This window comes from Vitis riparia, chromosome 8 (assembly GCF_004353265.1).
Source record: "Vitis riparia cultivar Riparia Gloire de Montpellier isolate 1030 chromosome 8, EGFV_Vit.rip_1.0, whole genome shotgun sequence".
In the NCBI taxonomy this organism is placed as follows: Eukaryota; Viridiplantae; Streptophyta; class Magnoliopsida; order Vitales; family Vitaceae; genus Vitis; species Vitis riparia.
The window spans coordinates 14,266,975-14,280,596 of record NC_048438.1 but is presented as its reverse complement, the minus strand read 5'-3'; the positions used below and the strand labels follow the sequence as shown (position 1 = coordinate 14,280,596).

At 32.1% G+C, this 13,622-nt stretch overlaps 1 protein-coding gene across 2 annotated transcripts; it reads right to left on the bottom strand.

Annotated features, from left to right (window-relative positions):
• Nucleotides 1-10,956: 10,956 nt before the first annotated feature.
• LOC117919772 lies at nt 10,957-13,311 on the bottom strand. Of its 2 annotated transcripts, XM_034837019.1 has the most exons (3): nt 13,047-13,138; nt 12,778-12,860; nt 10,957-11,386 (listed from the first exon to the last, which is right to left on the bottom strand). In XM_034837019.1, exons 2-3 carry the CDS (start codon nt 12,815-12,817, stop codon nt 11,118-11,120), a joined length of 309 nt encoding a protein of 102 aa, XP_034692910.1. In that variant the 5' UTR covers nt 12,818-12,860; nt 13,047-13,138; the 3' UTR covers nt 10,957-11,117. The 2 variants fall into 2 exon arrangements, with proteins under 2 accessions (XP_034692910.1, XP_034692909.1); XM_034837018.1 differs by lacking the exon at nt 12,778-12,860 and having other exon boundaries at nt 13,047-13,311.
• Between the last annotated feature and the right edge of the window lie 311 nt (nt 13,312-13,622).

The following is a 13,622-nucleotide window of genomic DNA, read 5'->3' as shown; positions in this document are numbered from 1 at the left end:
AAACTATATCCAAGTTTTTATCCTTTTTAATTAAAAATATTAAACATTTTAACCAATAAAAAAGTTTAAATCCCATTAAAGTTAGATCTACAATTAAAAAATTAAAAACATAATCATTAATTCAGATTTTCACATGAAAATTTTAAAATATTAAAAAACACAAACAATAAAATAATATGATAATATAATAAGATTTATAAAATAAAAAACTTATGTATTAGAATATAGAAAATCTTATGTTCTAAATCTCTAAATGTGTTTTCATGTATTTATTTTTATATTAAATTTGCTTTCATTAATGACTTATTATTTTATATTTAAAATATTCATAAATAATTAAAATCAATAAATATGAAAATTTGAAATTGTGGGAAACATTTGAAATTTAAAATTTTTTATAAAGCCAACATATGAAAAAACAACAAAAATGTGGAAGTATGAGGATGATGAGGCTTAGAGGATTGACATGTTAATAATTTTTTTATTGTATTGAAAGGTTATTTCCCCTTAAGGGGGTGTTTGGTATACGGGAATGGATAGTAGGAATAAAAATCTCATTCATTTTTTTTCTTTTATTCCTATATTTGGATAAATGTTAAGAAGGTATAAATGAAATAAAAAAATTATTCAGAGAGAAATCAAATCCACTTATAAGTCGGATTTGAATTCATCAAAAGTAGGTGATATTCTGATTCATTAAACTCATTTGATAATATAAAATAACTTAAATTTACTATTTTACCCTCTTATATCATTCTTAAGCCTGATGCTTATCTTTTTTATAAAGTTAGAGACTCATTCATCATTCACTTCTATACAACAAGTGATTCTCCCAAACTGAATTAATCAAACCTTCCACAACATTTAGAAAAAAAAAGACCATGATTTTTTTTATTAAAAAAAAATGAATATTTAAAATTTTTTAAGGTTATGGATTTTATCGGATATGATACTTGTTGAAAATTAGAATGAAATTTAAATTCTTTTATTTCCTCTTTTAGATATAGGAAAAACATTTGTTAGTTTTGAGAATTTAAATATTATAATAAATATTTTTTTTGGTCAAATATAATTTTATAACTACTTAAGCATGACAAATTATTCAAATTTTTAATAAAAATAATAATTGAATATTTGTACATTAAGGTTATATGTTTTTTTATGGTTAATTTTTTATTTATTGAGTATATATATATTTTTAGTCTTATTATTTAATAACAAAAAAACCCTCAAATTTTATTTTTAAAAAATAAAAAATTATTTTAAATTATATTAAATGATATTATTATAAATTTATTTATTTTTTCATTTTCATTTATATTATTATCAAACATTGGAATGAAAACAAATAATCATTCAAATCTTACATTTCTAGTTCATCCAAATACTATAAAAGAAATCATCAAATTTATTTCTATTCACTAAGAAATAGGAATGAAAACAAAATATTCATTTTTATTCTTTATTGTGACGTACCAAACACCCTCTAAATTAGTGTTTTACCTTAACAAAAAGTGAACTAAATCTTTAACCGGGTTTTTGAAAAAATCATAAACAAAATTCTGCAAGACAACTATACGACCGACATGGGTTATGAAATAGTGGGGTTTTCTCATATGCTAATGGATTAACTGTTCCTTCTCCATCTGAAAATGATTAGTTTTTGGAATCAATAACCATTTGTGAGACTGCCATACGTTAATGATTTAAATCTTGTACTTGTCATGCACTACACACATTCTCTGCATTTTTGCACACCATCATGAAAATTTTGAAAAGCTTTGGCTCAGGAAGCAAGCCAGCAAAAGCCCAAATGAAGGTGGAAAGTGGAAACTAGGAACTCAGAAAGCAAGCCACCATGAATCCAGATGAAGGTGGGGGGTGGGAAGTGGGAAGAAATAAAAGTACTGCCACCACTAAACCAGCCAGGGGACAGAGTTTGCTATGGATATTAGTGTTCTGTAGCCCAAACCAAACATCCCTCATTGGACGGCACCTCAACTGATTCAACACGAGTGCCCACATGTTGGGATTAAGACTTGTGAGTGCAGTGCTAACCTCATATGCTTCTATAAGCTTATGACGCATCTGAACAGCGCATGGGGACAATATTGCATTTGCTCACACGTTTTCTTGAAGTGCCTGTCTTGGCCTACGAATAGGGACTCGTTTAATGCACTTCTTCTGCCTTGATGTGGGAGTGACCTTTTTTTCTTTCTTTGTTTTGGGTATGAAATTTCCTGTCGGATGGGATTAAGTAGCATATGCAAGGAAAAATAAAAAAAATGAAAAAATTTCAATATCATTTGTAAAATTTACTACAAATGGTTTCTGCCTTTTTGGGATTCCAAATTTGGAAGAAAAAAAAAATTTAATAATATATAAAAATGATTTAATAATTTTAAATTTATTTTATTTATTTTTTTGCCTTTCCCTCGAATTTTCCGTTTATTTTTTACAAAAATGTTAGATATATTGGGTAAAATCTATGTAAAAAATAAATTTGATGAATGTTGGATGTCATTGAAAATCTTTTCTTTTCAATGATAGGTAGGTGTACTTACACCAAACCTTGCACTGCATCTTAATTCACAGTGAAAAATGTTGGCAAGATCTTGTCAATGGAAAATGTCGTCGCGCTTTGTTGGTCGATATTCTAATACAAACAGTTTGAGCTGATATACATTTTCTTCCTCTATGCACGCCACGACTTTTGATCAGCTTTGTCGGCTCCCTAGGTCAATTACACAGTAACAAAATCATTCCAGAGTGTCATTTCTGAAAAAGAAATGGATTATTTTATGTTTTGACGCTAAACATATGGATAAAAAAAAAAAAATAGGAATGTGCATCACGGACGGAGCCAGCCAAGGCCGGGGGCACTGGCCCTTCTGAAAATATTAAAAAAATAAAAACCCTGTTTCTCATAAAATATGATTGGCAAATAAAAAGCCTTTTTTTTAAATAAGAATAAAAAATAAAGTATTTTTAGATACTCTTTTAATTATTTTCAATTGTTTTTGCTGAAAATTATTTTAAAAAATAATTATATAAACATGTAAAATAATTAAAAATAAAGTATTAAATATATAAATTATTTTTAAAACATATTTAAAAATATAAAAAATAAGTTAAAAATATTTTAGATTCCTAAACTAACTCTTATTTTACAAATATGAGAATTTATCGGATTATAAAAACTTGTGGATGATCATCCATATTGATGTATATCTCTTTGTGACTCCCTATAAAAGGGAAATACCTGTAATGAAAATTTATTCTATTCTTTTCCTACGTTCTAATTTCTTTTTCTTATTTTCTTCTCCTGTTTCTTATTTTCTTCTCCTGCATGAATAATCTCTACAAAAGAAAGAGAAATATTTTTCTGTATTTAGAGAAATAGAAAGACTCTTCTCTATTCTTTCTCATAAAAAGGTATGTGACAAACTTATATCATGATTTTCTATTTTATTACCTTTTGATTTCTATTTTCATTTATTTTACTTGAATACATAAATATTGTATAATCTCTATAACCAAAAGTTATGGGGTAAATTATAAATTATATGGTAAATTCATAACTAGAAGTTATGAAAAATATGTACAATTCCTATAATTATAAATTATAAATTATAAGGTAAATTCATAACCAGAAGTTTTGAAAAATATGTGCAATTCCTATAACCAGAAGTTATGAAAAATATGTGCAATCCTTATAACAAAAAGTTATAGGAAAATTATAAAATTACAAATACATGACCAGAAATTATGTATATGATCCCTAATTATTTATTTTTAATTATAAGGTATAACTAGAAGTTATACCAAACAATATTATGGATAGAAGCTATAAAATAAATAAATAAATAAATAAATGTTCATAGCCTGAAACTATATATATATATAAATTCATAGCTTGAAGTTATGTACAAATTTAAATATTTTCTTATTCTGACAAAATAATCATGACCTGAAGTTATGAAAGATATTAACTTTTAATTTTTTTAATTTCTTTTAATTATATTGTGTAACTAGAAGTTATACATAAATAGTTCATAGTCTGAATATGTATAAATTTGCATATTTTATTGTTTTGACAAAATGATCATAACTCAAAGTTATAAAAAATATTGTTTTTTTATTTTTATTTTGTACTCACTTATTTTTTTCACAATAGGAATTATGGAAAACAATTTTTACGTACAATTGTTTCATAGCCAGAAGCTATGCATACAATTTCTAATTCTATTGTATAACCAGAAGTTATACAAAACAAAATTGTCAATGAATCTTGAAGCTATGATCAAAGAAGGAAATCAAGCATCCCTGTAGGATCGTGCAAAAACACTGATTTTCCTTCATCACCATCTCTATGAAGGTTTAACAAAAAATGAGCTTTTGATGAGAAATCACTAGTCTCGTCCAACTAGATCTGAATCATTCCATGAAGTGAATGCAATATTATCCCAAATTCGTGGACGATGACGAGAACGTGGTCGTAGTTATGGAAGAAATCCCTGATACCATGGTTCTTAAAGTAATAATTCACCAAATTCTCAGAAAAGGAAAACCTCATTGCACCACTAGAAATGGAATAATACTGAGGTTGCGTACATGTCGTATGCCCAAACATTTGGTCGACCTTTACCAAACATCAATAAAAGGAAAAAAAGTTGAAATGAACTTCATTGATAATGATGGCCAAGTGGATCTAACCTATTTAGATGTTTCGGATTTCTTTGAGAATCCTAATAAGAAAATTGACTATCTAATTGGTGATGGAAATGTCTGTTATGATTAAACGTTATATTTTTATTTAGTTCTTTGCAAATAGGTTTATTTTGTTATCATCTTTGAACACATTGTTTATTATTCATATTTTATAGTTTATTTCACATTTTATTATTTATCATTTAAATTATTTTCTTTATTTATACTTGAAGATACATGGATCTCTCTCATACCTTGATCCATCACTACATTTAGTTTGATTATTGAAATACTTTCTAGTTATTTCATGTATAAATTGCTCCACACTTACAAAATCAAATGTGTGAGATGCTTACGAAATATATAACTTTAAATTATCTTTTCATATTTGTTTTATTGTGTTATCTATGCTCTCATTGCTTTTACACAACTTATTATGTCATCATCGATGACTAATATTTTTTCATTGATTTTAACTATTTCTTTATGATAATATTTCTTCAACTCTATAAAAACGAGGTCTTTATGACAATGTTTTATGACTTGTTACTTTGATGAAACTCTTGTCTCATTAATTACACAACATTGATGACAAACAATGTTAATACTATATCAGGTGATAGAAATTTGATTAAAGGTTCCAAAAGAGCTTATACTATGTCATTAGTAGTATTTGATTCCACGTGAATGACACTTTATATGATGATAGATCCAGAAGAATCTTTTAAGACCAACTTGGTCCCCTGGGGTAAAAGGTCATATGGATGTACATTACAAAACCAGAAGTTTTTAATTAGTGACTAGTCTACCTATACACTTAAAAGGTAGAATGACATATTGTGTAGATTATCATTTTAATGAGACAATTTTCTTACCCGTTAGGGGGAGAAGAGCTAGTTCCAGAATAACAGTGTGAAATTATTTGGAATGTATTGACTTTGACTTATCTTGATCCTCATACCAATCAATGTGAACTAGAAGTTCAAGGATCAATTATTTACAAAATCTTGCAAATCAATTACCAGATGCATTCATTGATACAAAGAAAGTGACAAAGTCATATATCCTGGCTGCAAATACTCCAGCACGGATTGATGTCCCTGTAAGACAGTTAACAAATTAATCTAAGATACGCCTGAAGCGTGGTAGACCTGTCGGCTCAAAGGATGTAACCCCCTAGAAGAGAAGAACCCAATAAAAACTTGGCACTCTAAAAGAGGCCATAAAAAATAATTGATCAGCTTATAATTGATAAATCTATAGCTCTAGAAGGGACACAAATAATATAAGAAGCCCCTGAAGAGGCACATATATTGAATAAGAAGCCCTTGAAGAGGTACATATTAAATGAGAAGCCCTTGAAGAGGCACAGGTACCTGAAAAATTGTGAGATCTCAGTAAGTTATGAATACACGGGAGAAAAATGAGATCAGAATAATATTATTTTCACTTTCCAAGTGGCCTTCATAAGAAATGAGGAAGATCTTGAACCACGAAATATGGAAGAATGCCGACATAGAAATGATTGGCCAAAATGGAAAGAAGCTATATAGGCAAAGTTAAACTCATTAACAAAATGAGAAGTTTTTGGACCTGTGGTCCAAATACCTAAAAATGTAAAGCCTGTTAGGTATAAATGAGTATTTGTACGAAAACTCAATGAGAATAATGAGATTATAAGATATAAAGTGCGATTAGTAGCACAAGGTTTCTCGTATAGACCTGGTATTAACTATGAGGAAACAGACTCTCCCGTCATTGATGCAATCACATTTCGTTTATTAATTAGTTTGACAGTCTCAGAAGGACTAGATATGCGTTTCATGAATGTTATTACAACATATTTATATGGATCCATCGATAATGATATATACATGAAAATTCCTAAAGGATTTAAATTGCCTAAAGCAAATTGTACAAAGCCTCGTAGCATGTACTCAATCAAGTTACAATGATCCTTGTATGAATTAAAATAATCTGGACGTATGTAGTACAATCGCCTTAGTGAATACTTTCTAAAAGAAGGGTATATGAATAACCCTATATGCCCATGCATCTTCATTAAGAAATCAGAAATCAGATTTGCAATTATTGCAGTGTATGTTAATGACTTAAATCTTGTTGGAACTCTTGAAGAGCTCACAAGAATAACAAAGTACTTGAAAAAAAAAATTGAGATTAAAGATTTTCGATCGAGTATTTTCCAAATTGAGTTTTAGTACATCAATCACATACTTTAAGAAAGTTTTGAAGCATTTTTATATGGATAAAGCGCATCATTTAAGTTCTCCAATGGTTGTCCAATCACTTGATGTGAAAAATGACTCATTTCGTCCTTACGAAAAGGATGAAGAATTACTTGGTCCCGAAGTACCATATCTTAGTGCTATTGGTGCACTTATATATCTTGCCAATTGTATACGTCCAAACATTGCTTTTTCTGTCAATTTATTAGCAAAATATAGTTCTGTTCCAAGTTGAAGACATTGGAATGGTATCAAACATATACTGCGTTATTTTCGCAGAACTATTAGTATGAGTATATTTTAATAAAGGGAATCAAAACAACAATTGCTTAGATATGCAAATGCAGAATATCTTTCAGATCCACATAAAGGTAGGTCAAAAACAGGGTATGTGTTTAATTACAATGGTACTACTATCTCATAGAGATCTATCAAACAAACAATGTTGACCACATCATCAAATCATTCATAAATACTAGCAACTCATGAAGCAAGTCGTGAATGTATATGGCTAAGGTCAATGATCCAACATATTCAAGAAACATGTGGACTACCTTCCATTAGAGTTAATACAATCAAGTTACTTGAAGATAATGTTGCTTGTATTGTACAAATTAAATGAGGATTCATAAAAGATGATAGAACTAATCACATATCCCTAAATTCTTCTCTACTCATGAGCTCCAAAAGAAAGGTGAGATCGATGTCAATAGATTCAATCATGCAATAATCTAGCATATCTATTCACAAAGGCGTTACCTTTGACCACATTGAAAAAGTTAAGGTATAACTTTGGAATACGAAGATTGAGAGTTCTACCATTTGAAATGTTGAAGAAATCATAATCATGTTTACATGAGGAGGAGAATGATAATATGGATATACTGTACTCTTTTTTCCTTCGTCCAGGTTTTATCCCATTAAGTTTTACTGACAAGGTTTTTAACAAGGCAGTTACAGTAATCCAAAAGAATATTATATTCTTTTTCCTTCACTAGGGTTTTTTCCCATAGGGTTTTTCCTAATAAGGTTTTAATGAAGCATATTCTTATGATAATTCAAAGAGGAGTGTTATAAAATATGAGAATTTACCGGATATGGGAACTTGTGGATGATCATCTATATTGATGTATATCTCTTTGTGACTCCCTATAAAAGGGAGATATCTCTAATGAAAATTTATTCTATTCTCTTCCTATGTTTTAATTTCTCTTTCTTATTTTCTTCTCCTTTCACTTTATAATTTTACAACACTCTTAAAATTGTTTCTCGATCTTAAAAAATAATTACCAAATAAAGTCTTGGCCCTTGTTTGACAATCATTTTCGAGAATGGTTTTTTATTTTCTAAAATAAAATAAAAGACACGGTTTGATAACCATAAAGCTATTTTATGTTTTGACGCGAAACATATTATAAAAAAAAAAAAGGAATGTGCATCACGGACGGAGCCAGCCAAGGCCGGGGGCACTGCACTTCTGAAAATATTAAAAAAAATAAAACCCTGTTTCTCATAAGGGAAATCAATTCCCAGACCAGTTTCAGTCCCTAAAAAGTGTCGATCCACATTTCGTAAAATTTACGTCTTAGAAATTGTCGGCCTGGCTCCACCACTGTCTACCATCGATAGGGATGTTCATACAACCTTGAAGAGAAAACGACTCTCCATATGCAAAAGTAATAAAAAGAAAAAAAGAAAAAGGAAAGGAATACAAAAGTCATTGTTTCAATACAACAAGGGTACAATTATTAAACAATGCTACCTAGAATTGAATTTTATGCCAACCCCAAGAGCCTTATCTTCCCAGGAATTAAAACAAATGACCCGGCAGTTTGGTAACAGTCCAATTGACAACATCGCCCATTTCAATGTCTGTCATTGAATTTTGTATAAGGAAATAGACAGACAACTTATCAGCAAAGACAGTTTACCTGCAGTTTTGTATAAGTTGAGATGATGGGCATATAATGTAATTTATAAACTGGCAATTAATTATTATATTCCATTGCACCTCAAAATTGAAAATCGGACACGCAGATGCAAATTTGTTAAGCAGATTATGACATTGAAGTCTGGTTGCCAGCACTGCCGGTTGTAAAATTTATTGTACTTATGTAGTTGGATGGAGAGAGAGGGAGAAGTAGAGAGTTGCTACGACTCTTCATATCTATAGACTGAAGTACAGGCAGCATGGACTCAGGATATTGGTGTACTCTCAAAAAGCCACCTCCTCTTCTAAGTGCTACTGCCATGGATAATGACTCTGCAAAGGCTTAGATCAAGCTCCAGATTGAGAGATGATGCTGCATTTCAACTAGACATTAGATGCCCTTCTGAATTATGTGTACTTTGGGGGTAATGGGGGTTGATCACTTTCATCTGCTGTCATCTTTTTCTTCCCGCTCAGCACTCTTCCCGGCTTTGAGACCACGCCAACTAGTAGCCCGACAAATTTGCGGAATATCCTAACTTTTACCTGTCCTCTCTTTGGAGGAAGCCTTGCTTTCTCATTCTTGTGCCCATTAGCCATAGGCATTGCCACAGAGCTGGCAGGTCCTGAGGAAACAGAGGAAGAAGGAGACTGCAGCTTCTGTGTCTCCAACAGGCTCGGAAGGAAAAGAATTCTGAAGTCTAAGAAGAGTAACCTAGTTTTGATGTGGGGATATTAATATGGGGGAGAGAGTAGAAGGGTATTTATATTGTTTTGAGAGCACCACCCAATTGCTCAAGTCACAGGGTTTTACAAACATGGAGAATCACACAGATCCATTTGATTGGCTGATTGCTGAACGAATAGGAAGATAAGTAATTTTCCAACGTTTATTATATTATAATTCTTTACTGTTTTCGTCACGAGTCTCTCTTTGAATTGGGATACACGTACGGTTTGTCTCCCTCAAGCGGTTGAGGATTCTAGAAGGAAGATTTAACGTGGATAGGATAGAAGTCGGTAAGTCCTGTCTGGTAGCAAAAAAGTCAAAATTTCTTCGGAAGGAAAATAAATAGTAATAATAATTATCTACAAAAGTTAATTTTAAAAGAAATTCATCAGAAATAGCAGGTCCACCTTAAGATCACTGAGCAAAGGTAAAGAAAGTGTAGCATATACATGTTTTTGAAAGACAAAGGAACAGTTCTCTGGCGGCTGGCTGAGACAAAATCAGCGGCTATCCAAGAATCTCCTCCTCCATGTTGTATTACCAGACAAGCTAATGAATTCCTCACAGCGTGCCTTCGTGTAGCTCCTGTTGCACCAAATTCCAATGTCTCCCCGTGAAAAGGACTCAAGCTCCGGTGGGTTTTCAGGGGAGACACGCCAAAGACACGTGTTGTCTTGTTGGTGATGGAAAAGAAAAAGGTGGAAACAGACTAGGATTAAACCCCATTTAGGGTCCAAAAAAGGCAGCATTATTGAGAGATCATAAAGCACAAAAAGTGAAAAACGACCAATTTGCTACCTAGGACTACAATCCCGATGACAATTTTGTGGATGATTACTGGACTCTCTTACAAGCCCTCTGACATACTCATTGAGACGGTGATGCACATGTCAACCACCTGGGCAACACCACTTCCCTGGAAACTTCCAGGTCAGTAATCTTACATGGCCCTCAAAACCTCTCATAAATACCTGCCAATGTCGATCTTCTTTGGCTTTTCCAAAAGAGATCTTACACTCAAAATATAAGTCCTAAGAGATTCTTTATTTGCTTTCCCCGAAAAAGAACCCTAGCCCAAGGACATGACCTGCAGGGACCTTCAATGAGTAATGCGAGGTAACGTCTAAAAATTTAGACACAAAGAAACAAGTAAGCGACCATTGAATACCTCAAATAATTTCACCCACAAATGTGACACCTGTTTTACAGTCCTACAAACTGAATATCATCCTTACAAAATTTCTGGGTTAGTCATTGATCATATATATTGTTGATTTTCAATTTTTAAAAGAATGATGTGAATAAAAAGTTTTGCCCACAAAAAAGGAGAACAAAGAACGTGTCAAAACTTTTGGATAAAGAAACAGATGGAAAAACAATGGAAGCTATTGCATTCATTTACAATTTACAACACCCTCCTTTTTGGCTATCCCTTATAACAACATTGTAATTTACAGCACAGGCCCTGATATCTAAGACAAAAACAGGGTTCCAAATGGGATCACTTGACTGGTGCGAGAATGGTGTAGATTAAAAGAAATGTGACTATTATAATAGCCACAGTTAGAGTAAATCCTGGACTGGTCCATAGCATGAGGTTTGTCCTCTCTGTTCTCTTGATTGGATCAACCTCCTCGGACGGTGGGTAGTTTGAACGCCTGGGATTCCAGGTCACATACTTGTCCGGAGAGAACTGTGAGAAGAGCGTCTTTTTCCCCTGCTTCCTGAAGCTTGACCAGGCTTTGTCCCAGTCTGTAGAGAATTTATCACCTGAGAAATATGCGACAATGCAGGTATGAGTTTTTTTCCTCTTTCCATTTGGAACTTGTACATATAGCAATCCTTCATTTTCTTTGTTAATGGAAAAACATGGGACTGTGCTGGAATGGAATAAAGCTTGCAGTAAATTGGTCACAAGAAAAAAAGAACCATAAACTATAAAGGACTCGTATTCAAAGTCAAGCCCATCCATTTTCCACATGGCAATGCTTCCTGAATTTTTCATTTGGCAAAACATAGACTTGTATCAGCAGAAGGCCTCCCAATTGCATAAAGTCTCTGTAAATAGACCTTGTAGGCTTACAAATGGGAGGGTTTTGAGAGTCTAGTCACATACGACTGTCTACAGTAGAACCAATACATCAATTTTGAGGTTAGCATCACAGAGAGATACATGTAATGCAAGTGATAGAGTTGGAACATGGAAATTGAGTATTCAGAACCTCATGCCTGTTTCCATGCTATGTGTCCATCAATGACATGGATATATTAGGGCAACAAAAGAGGGTGAGAAATTATGGTTTGATCAATGTTTCATGGGCTGGTAAACCATTTCTCGGGATTAGAAGATAGAAGCAGGTAATCCAATATGTTCCCTCACCTGAACTGTAAGGCAACAGTCAAGGGCTCCAAGCCCTAACCCTGCCTTTCACCCAGCCACTCTCCTACCAAAGTAGAGATGCAAGTTGCTTGTTATGCCACCATAGTTACATGTAATCAATGCCATATTCAAAGACAAACTAGCAAAACTGACAAGCCAGTGGTGAGGTTAGTAAACAGTTTCATGGCTTGAGGATGCCTGAGCATTATAACAATATCAGGAGATTCAGGACATGCTAGGATGGGAACACTCTGGCAACATCCCTCATTGCTTCTTTCCCCAGAAAGGTGAGTGACGCCTTCTTTCAATAGGGTGTTTTAATGCTATGTTTGGTTTCCAACAAAAATAGACGGAAAGAAAAAATAAAATAAAATAAAAAATAAATTATTTTTATATACTATTTCAAATTTATTTAATTTATTTTAATATTTTTATATAAATATTAAATAATTTTAAGATATATAAGTTTTTAAATAATTTTTATATACATTTTATTTTTTTTTTACAATTGAAAACCAGAAAATCATCTTAATATTTTTTTTTCTTATTATTTTCCTCTAACCAAACTTTACAAGATTCAGATTTTAAGTTATTCCCATAACTATTAGTATGGTGAAAGAAAGGTCTAAATAAAAAGAGAGCAGGAAAATATGGCCCTTAAGAGAAGGATTGTCTCAAGTCATGGTGAGACTACAAAGCACTCTTATCTCCCAATTGACCATAGACTTGATAATAATGGTTCAACAATGATTTTGACAATGAAAAGACGCATGTGTATTACCCCAATCAACACCCAGAACTCCAAACTGAATTCTTATCATTGAATATTACGGCACGAAAAAAAAAACAACTTCCAAATGCCTTCTGCAGCCAAAAAAGATCCGATAATCATCATGAATGTGGAAATCAAAATTGAGAACTTTGCATTGAGCGATCAAACAAAACCCTCGAAATTATTCCGATCAGAACCCAACCAAAAAAAAAAAAAGTTAATCTGAAACCCAATTTAAAGTTCTGAAAGCACAAATTGAGACGGCTAAAATGAGAAACCTCTGTTATTGTCGTTGTTGGCGTCACCGTTTTGTTGGGGTTGCTGAGAGCCTCTTCCCTTACAGAAAGGTTTGAGAGGCGAGGAAAGGTATGAAGAAGGGGTTTTCGGTTTTCTCGACCAAAGCTTCTGTGATGCTATGCCTCCAATTCGAACTTGAATATCCATTTGAAAATTCTGGGTTTCAATTCAGCCGCTGCTTTAATCTGAAATTTGCGTGCGACCATAAACATCCCTCTCTTATCCGTTATCGCCGTGGGCCAACACCACTCTCAATTTCCTCCAAATGAAATCTAGAACTGGACTGATACGTGTGACACGTGAGCTCCATGTGGTGCTCGAAATCCGACTGGTCACGCTCGGCGATTTCTATAATAAAAATAATTGATATGCTTTTTTTTTTCTTTTTCTCTCTCGTTAATTTCTGACATATTTTTAATTATTAAAAACATTTGAAAAATGACTTATTTTTTAAAATATTTAATATTGTGAGACTACGTGACTTTTTGTTATTTGAATTATTAAATATATTTAATAAAATAACTTAATAATATTACTTAAAAGTAATTAAAAATTAT